The sequence below is a fragment of the Spinacia oleracea genome, chromosome 1 (assembly GCF_020520425.1).
Source record: "Spinacia oleracea cultivar Varoflay chromosome 1, BTI_SOV_V1, whole genome shotgun sequence".
In the NCBI taxonomy this organism is placed as follows: Eukaryota; Viridiplantae; Streptophyta; class Magnoliopsida; order Caryophyllales; family Amaranthaceae; genus Spinacia; species Spinacia oleracea.
In genome coordinates this window covers 36,453,304-36,475,854 of record NC_079487.1, presented here as the reverse complement: position 1 = coordinate 36,475,854, position 22,551 = coordinate 36,453,304, and the positions used below count along the sequence as shown (strand labels likewise).

The following is a 22,551-nucleotide window of genomic DNA, read 5'->3' as shown; positions in this document are numbered from 1 at the left end:
CAATTTATCAACAAAAAATACAATTTAGATAAGAGAAAATTTTAGGGTTTTTACCTTAATTCAATTACAGGAAATTGGGGATGAAGATGGCATGGGCGCAACAGTGCGATTGGGAAGTCCGCCGGTGCAGGGAGGTATCTGGTGAGGCGATGCGGCAATAGCGGAGTGGTGGTTCGGCGATGGAGTGATGGGGTTAGGGAAAAATATGGTTTTTTTTACAGAGAAATAACGAATTATAACCTGGTAAAGTTGAGGGGTGGTATGTTGAAGGAAAACTATTCCAATTTGCGAATTAATATAAACCGTTATCTGAAGTAGCGGTTTTTCGGGGTCAAACTGCTATTTTAGATAGCGGTTTATCTCTGAACAAATAAAAAAACGAACGTAATCCCGATACTACGTGGACGATAGTTTGGTAAATAAGTTTCATTCTGATGCAAAATGAGAAATAAGTTTTGAAATAACCTTACTTTGATAAATCGTTCTTTAAGTTTGGTATCATGCACGCGATTTATGAAAATTTTTGTGTGGACTTAGTCCACACTAATATTAGTATGGACCGAAAGCCCACACGTGCCAAAAGCAACTCTTACAGAGTAAATCACAGCCTGCACTAAAATACCTCTCTCTCCTCAATTTTCTCGCCTATCAGTCATTATCTCTCATGACTGTGAATGAAAATCTTCATCCAAATTCTGCGAAGCAGATGGTCGATCAAACTCAACAAATCAATAGGTAAATCAAACTTAAGAAATCATGGTAGAATATTATGAAAATATTCTTCGACCCTTAACCTTCATTCCCGATTCTTCGATCTCCAGGTATAATCTCTATGTTCCTTTATTTCTCATGCTTAATTTGATTTATTGATTGTTATTCAGTTTCTACCTGGATTCAATTCATAATTTGTGATTTTTTCAATTCAATTTGTTCAAATAAATTATATTTGAATATTGTGAATCATTTTCCTTGATTATGGTGATGGTGATATTTGATTCAATTAATTTTGGTGAATCTTGTGACGTTGGCTTTTGGGGGATTATCTTTTGAATAATTTTCTATGCACTATACAATTGGTAACTACTCCAATTTATAAACCAGAAACCTATAACTTGTTTAATTTTGGATTTTTTTATAGTTTATTACTTTTGTGATGCACTATATCACTAATAAAGGTAACTACATATAACTATAAGGTGTAAAAAACAGTTCTATGAGCTATGTTTGATAGTAGTACCTATACGTGTAGGACTGGTTTTAGCTTTGATAGTGTTTGTTGGTTGATATTAATTAGTTTTATTTGACATTGAGGAACTGTAATACCCCGAATTTTTAAAACTCGATTTATTATGCTTAATAATTTTTATTAGCTTAAATCTTTTTAAATTCTAATTTCGAATTTGATTAACTAAAGTTTTATTTAACTTATGCATTTTAATATTTTTACACGGCCTATTATTTTTCATCATATTTATAATTTAATTTCGTATTTACGAGCTTAGCAATATTTTAAATCCTATTTTGTAATTTACAATTTAATAATTTCAAAATGTTCTTAATAACGAAAATGTTTACTCGAAAACTAAATTTATTATGCACTTTATAAAATAATATTTATAGAAGTTTCTTTCTACTCAAAGTCATTAATTTATTTGTTTAACATCCAAAAATAGCAATAAAATTTCTGGAAATTGCTCAACATTCCTAATTACGAAAATGGCCCTAACACCACAAATAAGAAAAATTCACTTTCTCTTCTTCCTCTTTGTCGTATGAGCCAACACACTTGGCAAGCATGGAGCTTTCCAAGCAATCCCACTTTAAGACTCCCCTTCTTCCCTAATTTCAGTCCATATGCATTCCTTGGTCTCCAAGATCTTCTCCTTCTTCTTCACTCTACTTCCACCATGAGCTCATGGATGATATCATGTGAGCCTTCATTACTCTATAAATAGAGAAACATTATGTTTCATTAACCATAACAAATCAGTTTCATAACCATAATTAAATTGAGCATTTCTCCTTCTCTTTCAATTCATTTTGGTGATAGAAATCCACCATTGTTGTCGCCCCTTTTAAACTCTAACCACCACAAAAAACTATCACCTATAACCACCGCCCATCCACCACCAAAAACATCGACCCCACCCTGCTTCTTCTCCTTCCCAGCCGACCGTACGTTGCCGAACCACCCCTGCTTCTCCCCCTCCTCCTCTTCTTTCTCTCTCGCCCTCCTCCCTGTCTTTTCTCTCTCTTCACCTCAGCGCTGCCCCACTAGCAGCACCGCTGCCATACCTACCCAGGAACCGCCATAATCTCTCACCATTGAGTTAACCTCCCAACTCACAAATCCCATGCTCCGTCTCTAGTTTTTGCATACTCTCCCTGTTGTCGCGTCGCCCTACGGCCACCACCATTGTCTCCCTATCGGCACGCTCCTGGGCCGTCGTGTCGCCTAGGCCCCTGCCGTCTCCCTTCCTCCTCTCTTTCCTCTTCGTTCGCCTCCCCTGCTCCTTCGTTGCTTCCCCTGCTCGTGTTCTCACTTCCTAGAAACCAAGTTCTAAATTAGAACTTTAATTTCCAATCCATATTAAAAGCTGGCCCAATTATAAATATTTGGGCTTTGGGTAAGTTGTTATGAATTAAATGTTCAGATTTTTTACACCTATTTCCTTCGTACTAATACACAAATTTTAATAAATAAAATTTGATAGTCAAATTATTCGTTTATAATAAATTGTTTACTATTTTCAAGAAAGAAAGGTATTTACTTATTGATTTTACTAAAATAAGTTACTAGCTTGACTTAATAAAAAAATGGAATTTAAATAGTATTTCATGTCAATTGATTTAGGAAATATTATTTAGAAAATATTGATTTTAAGGTGTTTATCATTTTAATACTAATTCAATAATGTATAACCTTTTCAAAGATATCGAACTCGGAGCTCGGAAGGAACGAACCAAGGAAAACGCTTAGCAAATCGCGGAATTGAGGTAACGACTATTGCTAGTACCTGCAATCCCTTCAAAATGAGATTATGAAATTATGACGTTACGATTGAATTTTTATAATTTTTTGACATGTTTTATGATTGCGGGAATGAAATATGATTTGATTGAATTATTCTTATATTATGATGTACGAGAAACCATGAAATTAAGAAATTATGTTTTATTTGATCTTATGAACTAAAAGAATTATGCTATTTCAACTGAAGTACAAAGGCTAAGAAAAGTAAAATTGAATGCAAGATGATAAATGAAAGTGAAAGACCTAGTCCGTTTGGCAGTATATGTTCACATGTTACAATTCTTGGTCATGCATGTACCCATGGGGCACCTTCCCATTGAGCCAAGGCTCTCATGTTTCCGGGCCCAGGCACTATGTTTTATGGACACCGGCCCATCGTGGAAGAAGTTCCACCATGTCATACTTGCCAACGATATAATAGCCACAAGGATTATGTCCATGTAGATGGCTATGAGTGTTGCCTTTCCTAGTTGAGAACCGTGATATGTAGAACCACATATAAAAATTGTCCTATTGTAATAGTGAAAGTTGATCGAGTTTTTAGCTGACTTAATAGCTTTTGGACCTATCTGAATTTTATGTAATTATGGAAATGAATTAGTTGACTAAGTATGAAACTAACATTAATGGTTTAAGGTAGAGTGTGACCCGTAAAACTCCAAATGGGGATAGGATCTCATTCCAAAAGTTAGTGAGAAAACCAATTATTCAAATTGTCTCTGCTTTGGAAGCTCATTGAGAGTGGTTTTTCCGGTTATATTTGTGAGGACCTAAATACTTCTACATCATCCAACACTGACATACCTATCGTTTGTGAATACCCAAATTTTTTTCTTCAAGAGATACATGGTATGCCTTGAACGAAATGTGTCCTTCACCCAAGGTGCATTAGTCTAATACCAAGGTTCAGATTAATTACGAATAATTAATCAGTAAGATCAAGTGATCGGAACAGCTAGATGGAGCAATGTTTCCGATCAGTGAGTTCTAATCCTTATTAGGCTCACAACTTACTCTTGACTTAACCTACAAGGTCACACCAATGACATAAAACATATCACCGAATTAAATGAATCGGAAATTCATTTAATGTCTTTTCGGGAAATTTGTTCGGAAAACATAAATATACGATAAGACGTTGTATCGGAATCGTATATCGTGTTGGGTCTATTCGTAAGCTAGGCGAAACAAATAATCGTATCGTACGACATTGGATCATCAAGTACTATACGATAAAAAAAATGGCCGTAAGGCATTAAACGCAAAACACGAGAAGGGACGAGCAACGTTGCGGCCAACGAGCCAAGCGCGCAAGGCACGCAGGCCACAACGCTGCCAGCATGTGTAGAGCAGGGCCATGGCCTTGCGGATGGGCGCGCATAAAAGCATCATCATCAGCGCACACCATGCGCGGCCCAAAGCCCATGCGCGGGTGGCTGTGTTGTGTGTGTGGGCTTTCTGGCCCGTTGAAGGCTTTGTGCCTTTGGCCGGTTAGCTTAATAACTGATGAGCGAGATTTATGTCGCTGTAAACCTTTATTTCTTTATCATTTTCTTCTAGTTTTTGTTGTTATTTCTTCTTTTACTTCATGATTTCATTCATATTTTAGTTTTTGTTGAATTCTTAATGATTGTTAGTTTAGATCGTTTTTCCTTAGTTTTTTTTTTTATTCGTTTACTTTGATTTGTAGGATTTTGGATGGAGTTGAAAAGGGAAAATAAAGTTCGAGTATGTGGTGCGCCTGCACCTAGTTGAGAGCGCCTACACAAGCTAGCATAAGGAGATTCCAGAAATTTCGACACTTGCAGAAGGGTGCGCCCGCACCCAAGTTTGGTGCGCGCGCACCAAACTTAGAAAAGTTGCAGGAACTTTTACAATTATGGAAATTCAACTTTCTAGAGCGGTGCGCGCGCACCGATATTGGGTGCCCCGCACTAGATGGGAAACCACTTTGTAGCAAAATGTTCAAGGCATTCTGTTTGTGGCGTTTTTGGAGTTCTAGAGCGGTGCGCCCGCACCGGCCTCCGTAGCTGAGTTTTGTTTTGCCATTGAGCCTCACTGCGCTTCAACGCCTTAGAGGCGCGTGCCTGCACCCCTTTGGTGCGCCCGCACCCTCATTGTAAACTATGGGATTTTGATTCTCTCACTCATCTGTGAGCGCCCACCCGATTTTGGTGCGCCCTCGAAGACCCACATTTGTGCGCGCGCACCTCTTTGGTGCGCCCGCACCACAGTCCAGCTTCTATTTTTCCTTATTTTATTTTGCCTTTTTTAGGAAGGAGTATAAATACCCCTTTTCCCCCAATTGTTTGGGGGTCTAATTTTTTTACATTTTTAAGAATTTTTTGAAGTTTTAGAGAGAGAAAAACATTCTCGTTTATTGCCCTTGTATTTTGGGGATTCTCCTCAAGCCTTGGATTGAAGCTTCATTGAAAAACTCTCAACCTTAACTTTTTTTTAAAATATGGAGGAGGGTCTGATTGGAATTTTTTTTGAAGGAGGAAAGGGAAAACACGGGGCTGATTGAGTTTTGGGTTTCATTTTGTTTATTTTTGTTTTCTTTTCCCTTTTTCTTTTTTTCTCTTTTTCTTTAATTCCTTTTCTTTTCTTCTAAATTATTTGCATTTTATTTTCTTTCATAATTAGAAGGTAGTATAAATACCATTTTTTGACTCATTACAAAAAAAACCCCATGTAAATAATTAGATTAAATTTTAGGGTTTTTCTTAGTTTTTGAGAGAGAAAGTGAGAAATCAAAGAGGGATTTGGGGATTTAATGTACAACGTGACAACTTAGCTTGAGGATTTTCATCATCAATCAATGAGCAATTTCTTACTCTCTCTTCATTTATGTCTTCATTTATTGGTTGATTTATTTTGTTTTATTTAGTTTAATTATTTTTTCTTAGTTTAATGATTTATGTTTATTACTGTTTAGAATTATGTTTTTAGTTGTTAATTTCTATAAATATCCTATTTTTATGTTGATTGAGTAGTTATTGGTTAGGGTTTGGATGAAAACCCAACATTGATTGGTTTGGGTGTTTGTAATTGGAAATTAGGGATTTTCATGATTAAATTATTATATGTTTGAGCATTTTTAATACATGTTGCATTTAACTTGATCAATTAAGTGTTTCATGATTGTTTGGAGTTGTCTAGTTGGGTTGGAAAGGGATTAAAGACCTAAACTTGATTATTTAGTTGAATGAGGACTTTGATTTACCTCGGGTATGATAGGGTAGAACGGGAGTTCATCCTTGATGCTTAGGGAAATTGTTTGCGCGTCGGGAGATGGTTGGAGCTAATTGTGAATTCAACGCTTATTCATGTAGTGCTTGTGAATCTTCCCCGTTTTTAATTCTCTTATCTCCATTCCATGATTTGTTGTTGTTTGACCCCATTCCCTAATCTAGTTACTTTTGATTTCTTAGTTTAGTTTAATTAGTTTTAGTCGATTAGTTCTTTTCTAAAACCTCGTTCCGACTTAGCTTATCGTTTTGACTAAGGTGCACCAGTTTACGCTATCGTTTTGACCAATTTGAGGGAACAAGTTGATTAATAAATTATAATTACATGATTTTCCAGTAAAGTTAATCTTTTCATTCCTATAATTAAACTAACTACATTCCGGGGGCATCAATTTATCAACAAAAAATACAATTTAGAAAAGAGAAACGAATTTAGGGCCACCAAATGTAGTTAGTTTAATTATAGGAATGAAAAGATTAACTTTATTGGGAAATCATGTAATTATAATTTATTAATCAACTTGTTCCCAAATTGGTGTAAGTTTAATTGGAATATTTTGTGGCTCAATAAACAACTTAATGTATCATTGTATTCCTTTGGTATCATCTCTTTGATAAGAACATGTTTTAAATATTGGTCTTTTGCTATGGGGCTGGGATTTCGTAGAACCCTAGGTTATAATGTTGCATGTAGAAGAGTCAGAAGCATGTCGACAAAAAAACTAAGCAGTCATAGAGGGAACATCCTTCAGATTAGTATTTTAATCCTTTGGATACTCTTACTTTTACATTTTGAATGTGGTTCTTTTTGTTAATTATTGTTAGTAAAAGAATTTATGTAGCAAGATATCTAGTTTTCGAGTGCTTGTCTTTTTGTAGTAGGGCCAAAATGATTATGAAATCAAATGCTCATTTAATATTTAAGGTTCAACACCAATAGGGGTATTTCAAGGTATTTCCCTTAGTTGTTTGTGTGCACTTTTAACATGTATGTTCAAATAAGAGAAAGCTTTACTTGTGGATTAATGCATTGCTTTATGCCAAGCTTTGGGTGTTGGCTTTTGGTGTCTGAAACCTGATTTTGGGTAACAAACAGATTAGTCATAATGAATTTGATTGAATTGTATACAATTTTGTCTGTATTTCAAGGTTTCAATACAATAAGGAACCAAACTTCTTCTGATGTAGTGCTGGAAAAAATACATAATGTAATGTGGGCAAATCGTTGAACTGCGTAAAAATCCTACCCCATTTTCATTTTAAGTAGTAGACATTTTCATAGTTCAAAGCATTATAGTGCATACTAGATAACTAATAGCAGGACATGGCGAGCCGATTCTTCTCTTAAAATTTGTGTTATTATACAAGTTGTTAAGGATAAATTCCTTTTCACCATCACATATAGCAGGTCATGGCGAGCAAAACAGAAAGCAATTACCATTATATTCGGTGATTAGGAGAAATCTTATGAAGATTTGCTAATGTACATGAAAGCTTTGCAAGAGGCCAATGAGGGAACTGTGGTTCATGGGTGCACAGAGGAGACTTGTGATCCTTCTATTCACGTGTTTAAGAGAGTTTTCTAGGTGTTTAAGCCATCTATTGATGGATTTCGGCATTGTAGGCCTCTAATCACTATAGATGGGACTCATTTGTATGGGAACTACAAGGGTACCTTACTTATAACAATGGCAACTGATGCAAACTTTCAACTTTTTCCTCTTGCATTTTCCATCGTTGAAAAAGAATATATTGATACTTGGTCATGGTTCATGAAATTTCTTAGGCAATCGGTTACCAAAAGAGCAGGTTTATGTGTTATATATGATAGACATGTAGGGATATTGGATGCAATGAATAAGGAGGGGAGTGGATGGGAGGAGCCATATGCACATCATAGATACTGCATTCGACATCTTGCATCAAATGTGGGTAAACATTATAAAACTCACATGAAGAACCTCTTTGGTCGAGCTACCGATGAACGTCAAAAGAAAAAGTTCGAATTTTGGTTCAATAGAATTGGAGAGTTAGACAATGAGGCTCATAAATACTTAGATTGCATCCCTTTGCATTTATGTTCAATACATCATCATGGTGGTTTTAGATCTGGCATTCGAACAACTAACATGTCAGAATGTTTCAATGGAGTGTTGAAGGGAGCTCGTTGTCTACCTATCAAAGCTCTTGTTGAGATGAAATTTTTTCGAGTGAATTCATACTTTGTAACTCGGTGGGTGTGGGGTAAGAAGAGAGTTGAAAAAGGTCATGATTATAGTGAAAAAACATACACTGAAATTGAGAAAAATATGCAAAAATCAGCATCTCATGAAGTACGATCATTTGATTATGAGAAGGGTCTTTCCCAAGTTACCACTGGCTTTGGGAATCGCGCTCCCAGAAAGGGAGGTAAGAAACATAACGTGGATTTGGTTCAAAAAACATGCACCTGTGAGAAACACACATATACAAGTTGTCATGTTCTCATGTTCTAGCGGTTTGTCGAGATAGAAACTTGTCATACGCTTCTTTTATTGATTCATTTTTCAGTACAGGTGAGTATAGGCAGACATACATGAAAAGCTTCAATCCTCTTCCTGGTGATGCATATTGGTCTCCTGTTGTGGGTCCAAGAATTATTGCTAACGAGAGCAAAAAACGAGGAAAAGTCGGACGACCTGTATCTACTAGGATAATAAATTGAATGGATGAAGGTGCACGTACCAAGAACAAAACTTCTGGTAGTATATGTCGGCAAAGAGGTCATAATGCACGTACTTGTCCTTCTAAGAGTAGTGTTGGATCATCGGAGTATTAGACTTAAATGTTGCATTTTTTCCCCTAAGTTTACAGTGTTTAATAGTGTTTTTTTTCACCTTTTATTTTTTCTATCTTGTAGTCTAATGTTATACATTATATATACTTCAGGCCTCATGGAGCCGGTGATCAGACCTGGGCCAGTTGACACTTCTCTTCTTAGGTAAAATTTTGTTATGGGTAAAATTTTAGTTATGACATTTGCAGACATTCTATTGACATACAATGTGCTCTCTTTTCAGCCTTTTTTAAGCATTTTTTTGAGTAATAATGAAGAACACCTGAGTTGTATAATCAAAACATATGTGTTTGAGTTTTGACATATGTTTTGGAATTATGCGAATGATGATTCCGTGTTTTTGATGATTGTGTGATTGAGTTTCCTAAATTAATGAAGGGTTTCAATCCGGCTATTTGTGGATGAAATAGAACTTAGATTTATGTCATTGTTTAATCGGATTAGTTTCAGCAACCTGGAAATTATACCATTGGTTATATGAAAATACGATGTAGGTTCTGCCTTGTTGCCTTACTGAGGGTTTGCCTATGGTGATGAATGATGATTGATGGCAATGCGTTTTGCAATTGGAATATTTTTGCGAAAATGTAGGATTTATAGCCCCTTTAACCTGATGTTGAAACAATAAGCAATTCTTACATTATTAAATTGAACTTTATGCGGAATTATAATAGTCTGATGCTCCATATTGTGTTAAACCTAGCTTGTCTGATGATCTTTGTTAAGTTACTTTGCTTACATAATAAGACTATTTGACTAAGCTCAAGATTAATGTCTTCCTTATTTGCAGGTTTCAGACATTGATTTAAAAGGCTCATTTTGTATTACTAAGATATGGAGCATGTCCAATTCTTGTCAAATTGCTTCCATTTTCAAGTCCTTTCATTCCAGAAAGCTCTTGACTAGATGTTCTCTATTCTTTTGCAGATAAGGTGGCATCCACATAGACGTTTTTTTTTTCTTTTGTGATTTTGGAGAAAATTTGAACCTTTTCTTTTGGGTACTTTGGAACAATTGTAACGACACTTATGTTGGTGAACTTTTTAGCTTACAGTGTACTTATAACTATTTTAATTGGTTAAGCGATTTGAATTTTAGTTGGTTGGTGAAATTTGTAAATGTTTGATTGGAGTTGGTTTGGAACTCCTTTAGATAGAATATTTCTGATATTGTACATGCTGATATATCTGGAATGCAGTAGCCGAGCATATGCAAAAATATAGGTTGTAGTAGCATAGCGCAGGTGTTTCCATGTTTGTAGACCAAAACCACTATCCCGAATAACGATTAAAACAACTGTCCAACATAGCGTTTTATGATCAAAACCGCTACCTCCAACAGCGGTTATAGAGGTAAAACCGCTATCTGAGATAACGGTTTTACTACTGGGAAAAAAAATAGAGCAACTTTGCCTTTGCCTACATGGACGGAGTTTGGTAAATACGTTTCATTCCGATGCAGAATGAGAAATAAGTTGTAAAATCGCCTTACTTTGGTAAATCGTTCAAGGGTAAAATGAGACAAAGATATTATGCTCTGTTTGGAAAAACTAGCTGAAGTGAAGCTGAAACTGATAAGTTAGCTGAAACTGATAAGTTAGCTGAAACTGATAAGTTAACAACTGAAACTGATAAGGTAGCTGATTAATTAGATGAACTGTTTGGTAAAACTGATGATTTAAGTTATTATGTTTTTTAGTTAGTACATAGTATTTTATATATCCCTATGTAAAAAATAATTAATAAAAAATAATAATACACGGTATTTGATGTATGAAGTACTTTGTATATATTAAACTAGTCATCATATACAAGTATCAGATTTCTTGTTTTTTCCGCCCTCCTTTCTTGCTTTCTTTCGCCTATCTTCTTAACAATGGTGTTCTCCTTCTTTATTGTTTCTTCTGCCTCCATTCTCTCCTCATTTAATTTCTTCATTATAGTCAAGATCACAAACATAGTGAATAGTTCTTTTGGATAATCGAATTGGTTCATTTTAATAAAATAAGTAGAAGGAATATAAATTAGCATAATTGTATGGGAAGGGAAACACCCAAAGTTATTGGAGAAATTGATATGAGATTTGATGAATTAAAAACGATGCGGCGATGCGAGAGTTGCGTAGCGGAGGGTGTTGAGGCTGAGCATGTAGCAATCCTAGAACCAACAAAATATTGTTTGCAGATTACTCGTACTAATTTGATAATAATGAAAAATAGTGCTGAAATTTGTGGACTAATTTTCAGACGTTACTTGGAGTAACGTCCGAATTTTAGTCTAGTTTAGCACGTGAAATTTAGTTTTGGTTGCATAACAAACACCTCTTAAGTAATAAAGTTGCAAAAATTTCAGGCAACTGATTATTTACGTTACCTGAAATGAGTTACCAAACAGATCCTTAGTTCTAGAAGAAGAAGTCCATTAAAGAAGTTCATGTCATATTGTCATTAGTTAAGCAAATTAATGTTTTTTTTATGGGTGCTATTTGAGCAAATTAATGTAGATTAATGTAGATTTATGCATAGACAAATAAACGAAGTAAATACGAGTTGCATCTCTTTTATACGCCTTTCTCCCCCCTCTGCTCTGCCCTCTCCTCTATTTCGTGCGAACTCCTCGGCTTTCCGTCCCCAATTTTCTCTCTCCTCTCTGTCTCTCTCAAACTATTGGCGAAAACAATCGTACCAAAATTAACAACCTTTGTTAATTCTTGATTCCATGAGATTCATTCACAAATTCCTCAATCGTTGCAGAAATTCCTCACCAAAAGCCCTAATTTCTTGATCCCTTTCTTTGAGATTATGTAAGTATATTTTTCACATTCAATTTTACACTCAATTCGCAGATCTAGGGTTTCGCTTCTTCGCATATACCCTAGGTGTCTTACTTACGCTGATTTTTTTTGAAATAAATTCATTTGAATATGCATGAAATTATGTAAATTGCGCTGATTGGTTTCTTCCGACGCGAAATTCGTAATGATATATGATCATATTTTTCGCTGGGCGCAGTTTCTTGGATTTTTTTAGATGATTTGTATTTCTCCTTGTGATAAAGTGCAGTTTTCTTGCTTGCAGTTGATGGAAAATGGCTGTTCAGATGGATATACCTTCAGAAATTTCTCCTAGGGAGCGTGCTCAGCGTCTTTACAACAAGGTAAGGTCCTCAGTTGTCAACCACACAATTTTTTATCCGGTCGGCTCTTCCTGAATGTTTCAGTGATATTGAATAGAAAATTAGTTCACTCTGCTAAGATTTCTTAGGCATTCGTTTTTTAAAAAATGATGTTGTGAGATTCTGTTAATGGATCAATCCCTATGTAATATTAGGGTAAGGCAAAAAGAACCATTTTCTTTTGTTATTCTAAGGGTAGGGGGCGTACTTATGACCCTGTTTACCACGAAACTAGATGAGAGCCTTGTTAGAAGTATTATGGTAGTAATATTGTAGTTGAGCCTTGTAATTGCGTTATGGTTTATTCTTTATTGCTATCAGAAGATTTGACTTTTCTGTCATCTTTGTGGGATGTCATTTGGTTGAGTATATGGTCATGTGTTCAGAACTTTGGAGTTTTGGGTGGTGCATACTTGTTTAAATGAAAGGGACAACGATGAATCATTTAATTTATACTTATACGTACTCTCTTGATGTGTCACTGAGCCTAGTGCTACTAAATAGTTTGGTGTGCAGTTTTGGCCCTTTAAGTCTGAGCCTCCCATTGCTACATTTGCCTCCTTTCCCTTAAATAATGAAGCCTGTGCCCCCATCAACATTTTGCTTACCTTTTTGCCTTAAATAATCAGCATTTTGCTTACTGTTCATCTGAGTAATTCTGATAGTTTTTGTATGTGGATTTTTGTTTTGTTTCTTATTTTTAATATCTTATCCACATATCAGTATCTCAGCTATGGATTTTATTTAATTGTGTTCATGTGCAGAATGTCGAGCTGGAAAATACCCGACGTAAGTCTGCGCAAGCCAGAATTCCTTCAGATCCTAATGTATGGCAACAACTTCGAGAGAACTATGAAGCCATAATACTTGAAGATCTTTCCTTCTCTGAGCAGCATGAAATCGAGCTTGCTTTATGGCAGTTGCATTACAGGCGAATAGAAGAACTGCGGGCGCTTTATAATGCAACTCTTTCTTCGAATGTCTCTTCTGCAACCCGAAATGGAAATGCTGCTCCTGCACGTCCTGATCGGCTTGCGAGAATACGCTCTCAGTTTAAGACCTTTCTTTCTGAGGCGACAGGATTCTATCACGAGCTCATGTTGAAAATTAGGGCAAAGTATGGGCTATCTCTTGATTATTTCTCAGATGATCCAGATAATCAGATTTTGCTTTCGGAAGATGGGCAAAGAATCACTGATATGAAGAATAGCTTGATATCTTGCCACCGCTGCTTGATTTACCTTGGTGATCTTGCTCGCTATAAAGGTCTATATGGGGATGGTGAATCCAAAAGTCGAGATTTTGCTGCAGCCTCTAGTTATTATGTGCAAGCATCTTTAATGTGGCCATCTGGTGGTAATCCACACCATCAGGTATTTCTTATTGGTGTAGGCCGAATTTATTGCTGTATATGAGATATTTTAAATGGCCCTTTGTCTATCATATGACCTTGGATTTTGTATTTTGTAGCTTGCTATAGTGGCTGCGTATCATGGTGATGAATTGGCTGCAACCTATCGTTATTTTCGTAGTTTGGCTGTTGAAAGTCCTTTTACAACGGCAAGGGATAATCTTATCATTGCATTTGAGAGGGTAAGTAATGTGAATTACTGAGACTTGAGTCACATTCTTCTTGCAGCTTTTTTCTTTATCTTCTCTTGCTTGATTTTTTGGGAGAGGGTGGTGGTTTGTCAACATATGTTACAATTTTGTGAATTTTTGATGTACTTGAACCAATCTAACTTTCATATTCCTTTTTCCTTTACCATTTGCTGTTTGTCCGACTGTGGATGGGTGTAACAATGCTTCTTAGTGGTGAAGGAAATTCTAAACTGTGAAAACCTTACCTTTGGCTTTATGGAGCATTAACTTGATGCATGATATAGAAAAGCAGGACCTTTATCATATGTAAAGGAAAAGAGAAGAAGTATTGCTTACACATGGTAGACCCTTTATCCTTATGTCTGACCTCATAGTGAACATGGAAACTGATGAAACTTGACAATGATCATGATCACTTGTGACATGATTATAGTAGTTTTTATGTTGGATATTTCCTCTCCTTGACAGTCGCAGCAACGTTTTATAGTGCTTAATGCTGACACTTGGGTGTTCTAGTTCTTGACCCATGTATTTGCACATCATCTTGTTAGACTTTCTTTTCATGGCCATATCCCGTTATTATTACCTCATACTTGAAATAGCAATTGTTACCTGAGAGAGGGAACCAAGATTTGAAAAACCATGTTGATTGAATTGCGTGTGAAAATGGTTTAATTATTTCTCCAATTTATCTGGTAAAAGTCATTCATTTTATTTTAAAATTTGTATACAGGGTATCCATAGTTTTTCGAGGTCAAGTTTTGATGGTTGTTTTTCTCAAATTATATTAATCATACTTGAAAATATTGTTGTTTATTAACTTTATATAGTGATTTGTAATATTTTAACTTATGAAATTAACACCAAAGTTTGACTTTGGAGTCTGTTGGAGTGTGTGGGTGCCTTATATTTGAAACAGGGGAAGGAAAGTCTAGTTTCTGTGGGGGACTAATTTGTTGGACATTGAGTATAGAAGTAGTTTAGTGGTCTCAAAATTTTGCAGGTGAGGTAGGCAGTATACTTGTTATTGAATTATTGCAAAAGTTTGTGTTCATATGGAATATTTTAGAGCATGGGAGGCAGGAGAAAAACGTGAAGCGATGGTGTGAAACTGACATTGGCATTTCTATTGTGATGAACTTGAATATAGGAAATTTCAATAAACAGCGACTACTTTGTCCTGAACAAAAGAAACTGTTTACTTGATCTGTTAAGTAGCATAGAGAATTGTTGGTAATTAATATTGTCTTGTTCGTCATGAATCCCATGATGACTGTTTTGCAGAATGAGTAATCTGTGGGAGTTTCCTACATGATTTTTTGGGTGTTCATATGGCTTCCACATGCTAATGTCTTAGATCTCTTCGATGCCGTGTTCCTTTTAAACTAAGATTAAGCATTATAGATAGTTCTATGGTTGCATATGGTCCAAAATTTTGTGTTATCTCCTTGAACACAGATGACGCATGTTGCATTTATTTATTTGTACTTTTTGTTATTGTTGTTTTTATATGGAATGAGGAAATTGTTTCTACCTGGAAGTGTATGATCTTAGTATGATATGTAAGGCGTATATTAAACCGTAACATGGTCTTATTCTTCTATGGCAGAATCGTCAGAATTATTCACAACTACTAGAGGATTCTAAAACTTCGACAACTAAGGCAGCTATATCACGGGTGTCCGGGAAAGGGAAAGGAAGAGGCGAAGCAAGGTCTTTTGTAAAAGAAAACAGATGTCAATCTAGTCCAAGTAAAGAAAAGGCACCTAGCATCCCAGAAACTTTTAAAGCATTTTGCATTAAGTTTGTCAGAGTAAATGGCATATTGTTTACCCGTACAAGGTATTATATTTATTTGTTTGATGTGATTCTTCTATGCATTGATGATAGGCATTAATCTTTGCTTCTTATGTGTTCAGTCTGGAAACCTTTGCTGATGTGTTGTCGATGGCCAAGAATGATTTTTTGGTGCTTCTTTCATCTGGGTTGGAAGAGCAATACAGTTTTGGGTCAGATGCTACTGAATGTGGACATGTTATCGTCAGGCTGGTGGCCATTCTCATATTTACAGTGCACAATGTGAAAAGAGAATCTGAGAGTCAGTCATATGCAGAGATCTTGCAGCGTTCGGTCCTTCTCCAAAATGCATATACTGCAATTTTTGAGTTCATGGGACATATTGTTAAGCGATGCCTGCAGTTACATGAACCTTTGTCAAGTTATCTAGTGCCTGGAGTTTTAGTGTTTGTAGAATGGTTAGCTTGCCATCCAGATGTTGCGACTTGCAGTGAAGCAGGGGAAAAGCAATCTAGTGCTAGAATTTTCTTTTGGAATTCCTGTATCACTTTCTTTAACAAGCTGTTGTCAAGTGGGTTCTTTTCTAATGATGAAGATGAGTCATGCTTTTCCAACATGAGCAAGTATGAAGAAGGTGAAACTTCCAATCGTCTGGCTCTATGGGAGGACTTTGAGTTGAGGGGATTTCTGCCTCTACACGCTGCACACCAAATCCTAGACTTCTCTAGGAAGCATACTTTTGGAAATGGAAATAATGGCGGAGTTAGGGAGAAAACAACTCGCGTCCTGCGGATAATAGCTGCTGGCAAGATCTTTACTGGTGTTGTTGGGATCGGGCAGCAGGGTGTTCATTTTGATTCTGACTTGAAGAAATTTGTTCTTGGGGTTGAGGCACAATTATGTCCTGAAGCCTCACCTGAAACACTGATGTCAAAAGTCACGGGTCAAGAAATGTCAAGTGATAAGAAATCGAGTCCGAGAGTTCTTGGACCAGTGAAGATGGTCGAGTTAGAGGATGAGGAAGAAGTTATTGTTTTTAAGCCCTCAGCTGCAGATAAACAATTTGATACTGGGTTTCAAGCTTTAACTTCTTGTGAGGATCTTGGGCTTGTTGCTAATATGTCTGGTGGAGATCTGGGACTTTATGACCGGCCTGTGTCAGTATCACCAAATGGAAACCTTTTCAATGGAGTTTTCCCAAATGGAATCCTTCAGAATGGTCACGAGACTCATACCGCAACATTGAGACCTTCTATTTCTGTTTCTAATGCTTCCTCCCAACATATGCAACCTATTCAACTCCCTACTTCTGGTTGGCTGTCGGAGCAGCAGGCTTCTGTGATGAGTGGGTTTAGGAATTTGAACCTGATGGATAATGGCCTTCTGATGAACCAAATGCCTTCTGAGAATTTTACTCCTTTGCAATCTACTGCCTTATCGCTTCCGTTCACGCATGCTGTCAATCTCAATACTAGTAATGGATATCCAGTGCAGATTTCAGAAGCTAGCATGCCATCTAAGACTGACTTTATTATATCATCTGGTCCTGATTTGAACGTTTCCACTATCAAGTCTCATTCAGTCTTCCCAGTTGGTTCTCGAAAAAATCCTGTCAGTCGGCCCATCAGACGTGTAGGCCCTCCTCCAGGTTTTACACCTGCTACTCCTAAATGCGCTGATGATCCTCAGATTGAGCCTGGTGTGAAGGATGAAAACCCAATGATGGATGATTATAGTTGGCTAGATGGATATAAGATGCCGTCCTCAACAAAGCAAGACATGGGGTTTGACATCTGCACCAATCTCAACGGAGCTTTGTATAACCACGTTGGCAAGTGGAATGACACACCAGGGTCAATAAGCTTTCCTTTTCCTGGAAAACAGGTTTCAGCTATCCGAGCCCCAGTTGAGAACAATGCACTTTGGCAAGACTACCAGTTTCCTGATGGTCTTAATTTCTGTGAGCAGCAGCAGCAGAAAGGAAATCAGCAGGCAATGCCATTTTTACAGCAGTTTCAAGGTCAATCTTTGTGGGAAGGTCGTTTTCAGGTGTGAAACCCATGTCAAAGATTTTTGGAGGTTTGTTATTCTATCTCCTAGATTTCGAGTTGATTAACCTTTGTAGGTAATTGTTCACTGACTATTCTCCCTTTTGTGAAGAAGAATCTACTGAGGTGATTAACCGCAAGCAGATGCTACAGTTTCTGCATCCTGCTTCGGTCCTGCATTGATATTAAGTTTTGTTGAAGCTTGAGTGATCTTGGGAGTGTTGCAGGCCCCTGCTTTTGGAACAGGTATGTATCTGCTACCCTTTATTTCTAAATCATGTGCATTTATAGACTTCCTCCATTCTTTTTTAATTGACACATTTCTTTTATCACGTTTGCCAGTGCAATTATTTCAATATTTCAATCGTTGATATATTTTATTATCAATGGGTAAAATTTATAAAAAGTTGATATTATAAATCCATACAATTATAACAAGATCACGCATGACTATATTTTTTCTTAAATATAAATCACAATCGATAGTCAAAGTAGATTAATTAATAGTGTCAATAATCGAACCGTGTCAACTAAAAAAGAATGGAGGAAGCATATAATTGAGTATTTATGTCAAGCATGCCAAGTTATGTTAACACCTTTCTAATGACTATGTTGATGAACTTTATAAGGCCTGTAGCATGGGATTTAGTAACTCAAAAACTCTCTTGTTGTGGGAGTAGTTTAATTAATGGTTGAAGGCTTGGGTGTGGAATCTAAGATCTCTTCTATGTCATCATCATCATATTTGTTAGAGTGTTTGCTTTTCATTAGTTACATGCTATCTGCATTTGCCCGGCCCAAATTGGTGTTGCATCTGGACTCTGCCCAGCCCCAGTTGCTGCAGAATTCATGGCTCTGTGTTGTTGCGTATAACTATATTTTTCCTTTGATTTTAGAGGTTAGGAATGGATTTAAACACTTTGGTCTGTCTAATAGATCTACTCCTGGATCCCCCTCTCTGGGATTTCGTCTGGTTTACTTTGCATATAAGGACAATACACAACTATAGCGCAACAAATTTAGGGATAATACATTTAGATAATTTCAGGTGAAAAGATTGAACCCTAATGCTGTTGGTAAGACATTTTAATGCATGCTGATAAGATATTGGGTATGTTTATGATCTGAACATGTTTTTTATTGCTTCATTGTTGCACACTACCCTTTCCACAATCAAGTTATACTTTTCACAATTAAGTTGCATCTACTTTTTTGCACGTAGATAAGAAAAGTCCAGAGAAAAGATGGGTGGGGATTGGGGGTGTGGGATCCAACTTTCTTGAACGGCAGGGAGGAAAGTTTTTTGGAACCTAAATGTTAATTTGATTGTGGGACATCCCAAAATTGGAAGATGTTAACTCAATTGTGTGAGTGCCCGAGGGAGTTTATTTGGATGTTCAGGTTTAAATTAATTTAGGAGGCAAGACCGTTTAACATCTTTTTTTCACTTGGTAGAATAAAAGGGTATATAGAAAGGGGATTAAGGGTTAAATTAATCAAGGAAAGGGATTTGGTTTGTTCAACTTATCCACTTTCTCCCTCTTGTTTATTCTTTTAACTTCCCGCTCCTTTCTGGTTTGATTGGTCACAATGACGATCTCCTATGAGATTGATGTTAGCGGACCCCAAATCATTTTGGGACTAAGGCTTTGTTGTTGTTGTTGTTGTTGGTTTGTTCAACTTATATGCCTTCTTTTAAAATTGCTTTGCTCATAATATCAAATAGGTGTTCAATGAGAACTCTCTCCATACATTTTTTTACAATTAATATCCCCAATCTTTACTTTCCCCGGCATCATCATGAACTAGCAACATCGCTGTTCTTGCTCCACCCCCACACAAACCAATCGCGGTCATCTATGGTATGGCTTAAATCCAAGCTCACCCGTGGCGAAGTTGGAGTTTGTCTAAGTGCGGGACTGCGTACTATAGATTCTATCACGACTGTGCTAAGGCCTAAGCTTGACCTTTGGTGCTATCAGCTACATGGTTCTGGTCTCCCTCCTCTCATTGTATAGGTGCTTCTCTGAGGACCTCCAGACTCCAGTTTTTCTTTCTTCTCTTCCAAGTTCCATCATAGTGGTTTGTTGAAGGTTTGACAAGGTGTACGTCAACGGTCTTGGTGGTGACCTTTGGTGCTCTCAGCTACATGGTTCTGGTCTCCCTCCTCTCATTTTATAGGTGCTGCTCTGAGGACCTCCAGACTCCAGTTTTTCTTTCTTCTCTTCCACCATAGTGCTTTGTTGAAGGTTTGACAAGGTGTACGTCAACGGTCTTTGTGGCTGTTTGATTGAGGGGTGAGAGGAATCAGAAAGTCAGATTTCGGGATAAAGCACCTAGATAGCACAGAAAGGGTAAAAGGGGAAATTGAAAAATAATGAACTAAGCACTTATAAATGGAATAAGAACTTTCTTTCTCTGTCTTGTATGTCCCCAACCGACTGACTCTATTTTTGGTGGTTATAAAATATTCTTTTCACTTTTCCTTTGGTAAATTTCATCTTTAAATTGACCAAGGGTACCCTAAACCGTTCCTTCTCTCTCTTACCTTTTGCCTCATCACATGGGGGTTCTATCCCTCTGAATACCCTCCTATATTTTTGTTCTTCAAATGTGTGCCAGTCCTAGTGGAGCAACTAATAAAAACGAAGCAGTATGTTTCAATAAAGTATAAACTATTCCTTTGACTGACCTTGGATCATTTGATCGACTATTAGCTGTCATGTCTAACAACCTCCAGGTTGGGATACAATCCTCCAATATCTCCTCCCACCCCAACCACACATATTTATTATTAAGTCCCTTTTATCTTAATCTTGTTACCTAAAGATAGAACACGCGGATGTGCACATTCATGGATGCGTCTGTTGTGTATGTTTGAGTCCAAGTAGTATGATATTTGACGGGTGAGAATAAGTCATGTTTTTGGGAAATTTGGGCAACTATCTAAGTAATATTTAGACGCTCTTCGCCTCTTTGTTACTGCTGAAACATTTATTTGATGCAAGGCGGGGTTACAAATATATTGATTTTTCTGAATAAGTATTGTTTTTAGGTGGCCTTTGTCTATCTACCGCTAAATGTCATTATTCATCATTATCATTACCCCATTGCCTCAAAAAGGCCCCGCAAGAAGCGGGGTAAGGGGGGGTTGGGTGTACGCAACCTTACCCCTGCAAATGCAGAGAGGTTGTTTCCAATTGACCCAAAAGCGATAACGGGCCGACAACGGGACGAGCATCTTCTACATCATGGAAAGGAAGCGAAAAGGTTTTAAGAGCCATTTTGATTTAGTCCATCTACCGCTAAATGTGATGGGGAAAAAAAGTATTTCCTTGCTGATTATTTTAGATGAATAAGATGTTGAGCGCTCAGATCTGCAAAATATCTATTTGCTTAAATTATTAGTTCCTTTTTCTGTCGGCATCTGTTTTCAGTCTGACTTCACATACAGCTACCTACTTTCATGGGATGATACATTAAATACAAAATTAGCAAACATCATAAACTGCTGATCTTGTTCAACATTTTGGAATTGACTGTTGATGAATATACATTGATGTGGATAATATGTTTGATTGTACTGTATCAAGTATGTGTACTCATAATCGTCCCAACAGGTGCCGAGGTATCCAGGATGGGATGGATGGAGTCAATGGACAACTAGAAAGATATCATTGCAAATATTCAAGGGTTAGTGCTAGTCTGGCTGAATGGATGGGGGTCTGTCTCTTTTAGATCTGGATGTGGTTGGAGCGGCTTATGATGCTGAATAAGTGTTAGCTTACTCTACTAGGCCTTGAATCGATGATACGAAAATATGGGATGTTAGTAGGCGCTGCAAAAACCACCAGTAAGATCAGTCGAGGAAGCTGATTTATGTGGTGGTGGTATCTGGGCGATTGATTTTGGGCAGCCAGTTTCTACATAGTTTCATTTCTTTTTTTTGAAGCTGAAAGATTAAAATAAACCCAGGTGTGCAATCGCGTTATGGCGTTTGTAACTGTGTGGGGGGTACTCTTAATAATGATTGGTGATTTGAGTATGTTTGTCATACCAGACTTTGTGTTGAGATTTTCCTTTTTATTTATTTTTATTTTTATATATATATATATATTTTTCAATCTCTTTATTGCTTTTTTTAACCTTTTGCAGTATTATTATTACTATTGGTCAAAATTGTACTCCATTTGTAGTTTATTACCCCGTGTTACTTGTTTCTCATTTTTCTCTCCATTGGCGATCTTATGGCTAGTTTACTTTGAGCACGCATGATTTGGTTATTTATCCAACTAATCTTGATTGGCTTTTTAATACCAAAATATGTGCATATATAGAAGTGACATGAGCAAAAGCATGTCTTACTTGGTAGCGAGAATGCAGTTTTTTTTTTTTTTTTTGGTACTTTTCAAGTTTTGGGGGTTAATCCTTGTGTATATTGTTAGTTGATATCGTAAGTTTGTTAATACCCGATACGGGGTCACGTAAATACTCGAAATATAAGGCAATTTTGCTCATCTTGCTAGTCATGTTACAACGTTGGCTACCATAGGTTGGCAGCCAAGTGAGTGAGTTTATTAGGGGCATTTGGTAGGAAGGCTGATAAGGCACTGATATAGTTATATAATATATAAGAGCAAGTTATGAGTGTCGTAATCATTTCGTAAAATCATGGTGTAAATCGTAATTTGCTATAGATTTTGCGGAAGTGGAATTCTATGATAAATATATGTAAATACTGTTAAAATAATTGTCCACCGAAGATAATTATTATACAAAACAACTTGTGCGGACCATGTTCATACTAAAA

General features: G+C 36.7%; 1 protein-coding gene across 5 annotated transcripts; it reads left to right on the top strand.

Moving 5' to 3' along the window:
* Window positions 1-11,667: 11,667 nt before the first annotated feature.
* LOC110778268 (nonsense-mediated mRNA decay factor SMG7) lies at window positions 11,668-21,865 on the top strand. 5 transcript variants are annotated; one of them, XM_056835276.1, is made up of 9 exons: window positions 11,668-11,923; window positions 12,198-12,276; window positions 13,059-13,667; window positions 13,765-13,887; window positions 15,506-15,738; window positions 15,816-17,577; window positions 17,662-17,772; window positions 17,857-17,987; window positions 21,362-21,865. In XM_056835276.1, the coding sequence occupies exons 2-7, from the start codon at window positions 12,208-12,210 to the stop codon at window positions 17,746-17,748; spliced, it is 2,883 nt and encodes a 960-aa protein (XP_056691254.1). In that variant the 5' UTR covers window positions 11,668-11,923; window positions 12,198-12,207; the 3' UTR covers window positions 17,749-17,772; window positions 17,857-17,987; window positions 21,362-21,865. The 5 variants fall into 5 exon arrangements, with proteins under 5 accessions (XP_056691254.1, XP_056691255.1, XP_021838530.2 ...); XM_056835277.1 differs by having other exon boundaries at window positions 17,854-17,987; XM_021982838.2 differs by having other exon boundaries at window positions 11,669-11,923; window positions 15,816-17,772; window positions 17,854-17,987.
* The last annotated feature ends 686 nt before the right edge of the window (window positions 21,866-22,551 follow it).

What these genes read in the sequence shown, in the direction of transcription:
- LOC110778268 (XM_021982838.2), top strand. Translation starts at nt 12,208, where the DNA reads ATGGCTGTTCAGATGGATATACCTTCAGAAATTTCTCCTAGGGAGCGT. An exon ending in CTCAGCGTCTTTACAACAAG is followed by an intron (nt 12,277 to 13,058) that starts GTAAGGTCCTCA and finishes GTTCATGTGCAG; the next exon opens with AATGTCGAGCTGGAAAATAC. An exon ending in ATATTGTTTACCCGTACAAG is followed by an intron (nt 15,739 to 15,815) that starts GTATTATATTTA and finishes TTATGTGTTCAG; the next exon opens with TCTGGAAACCTTTGCTGATG.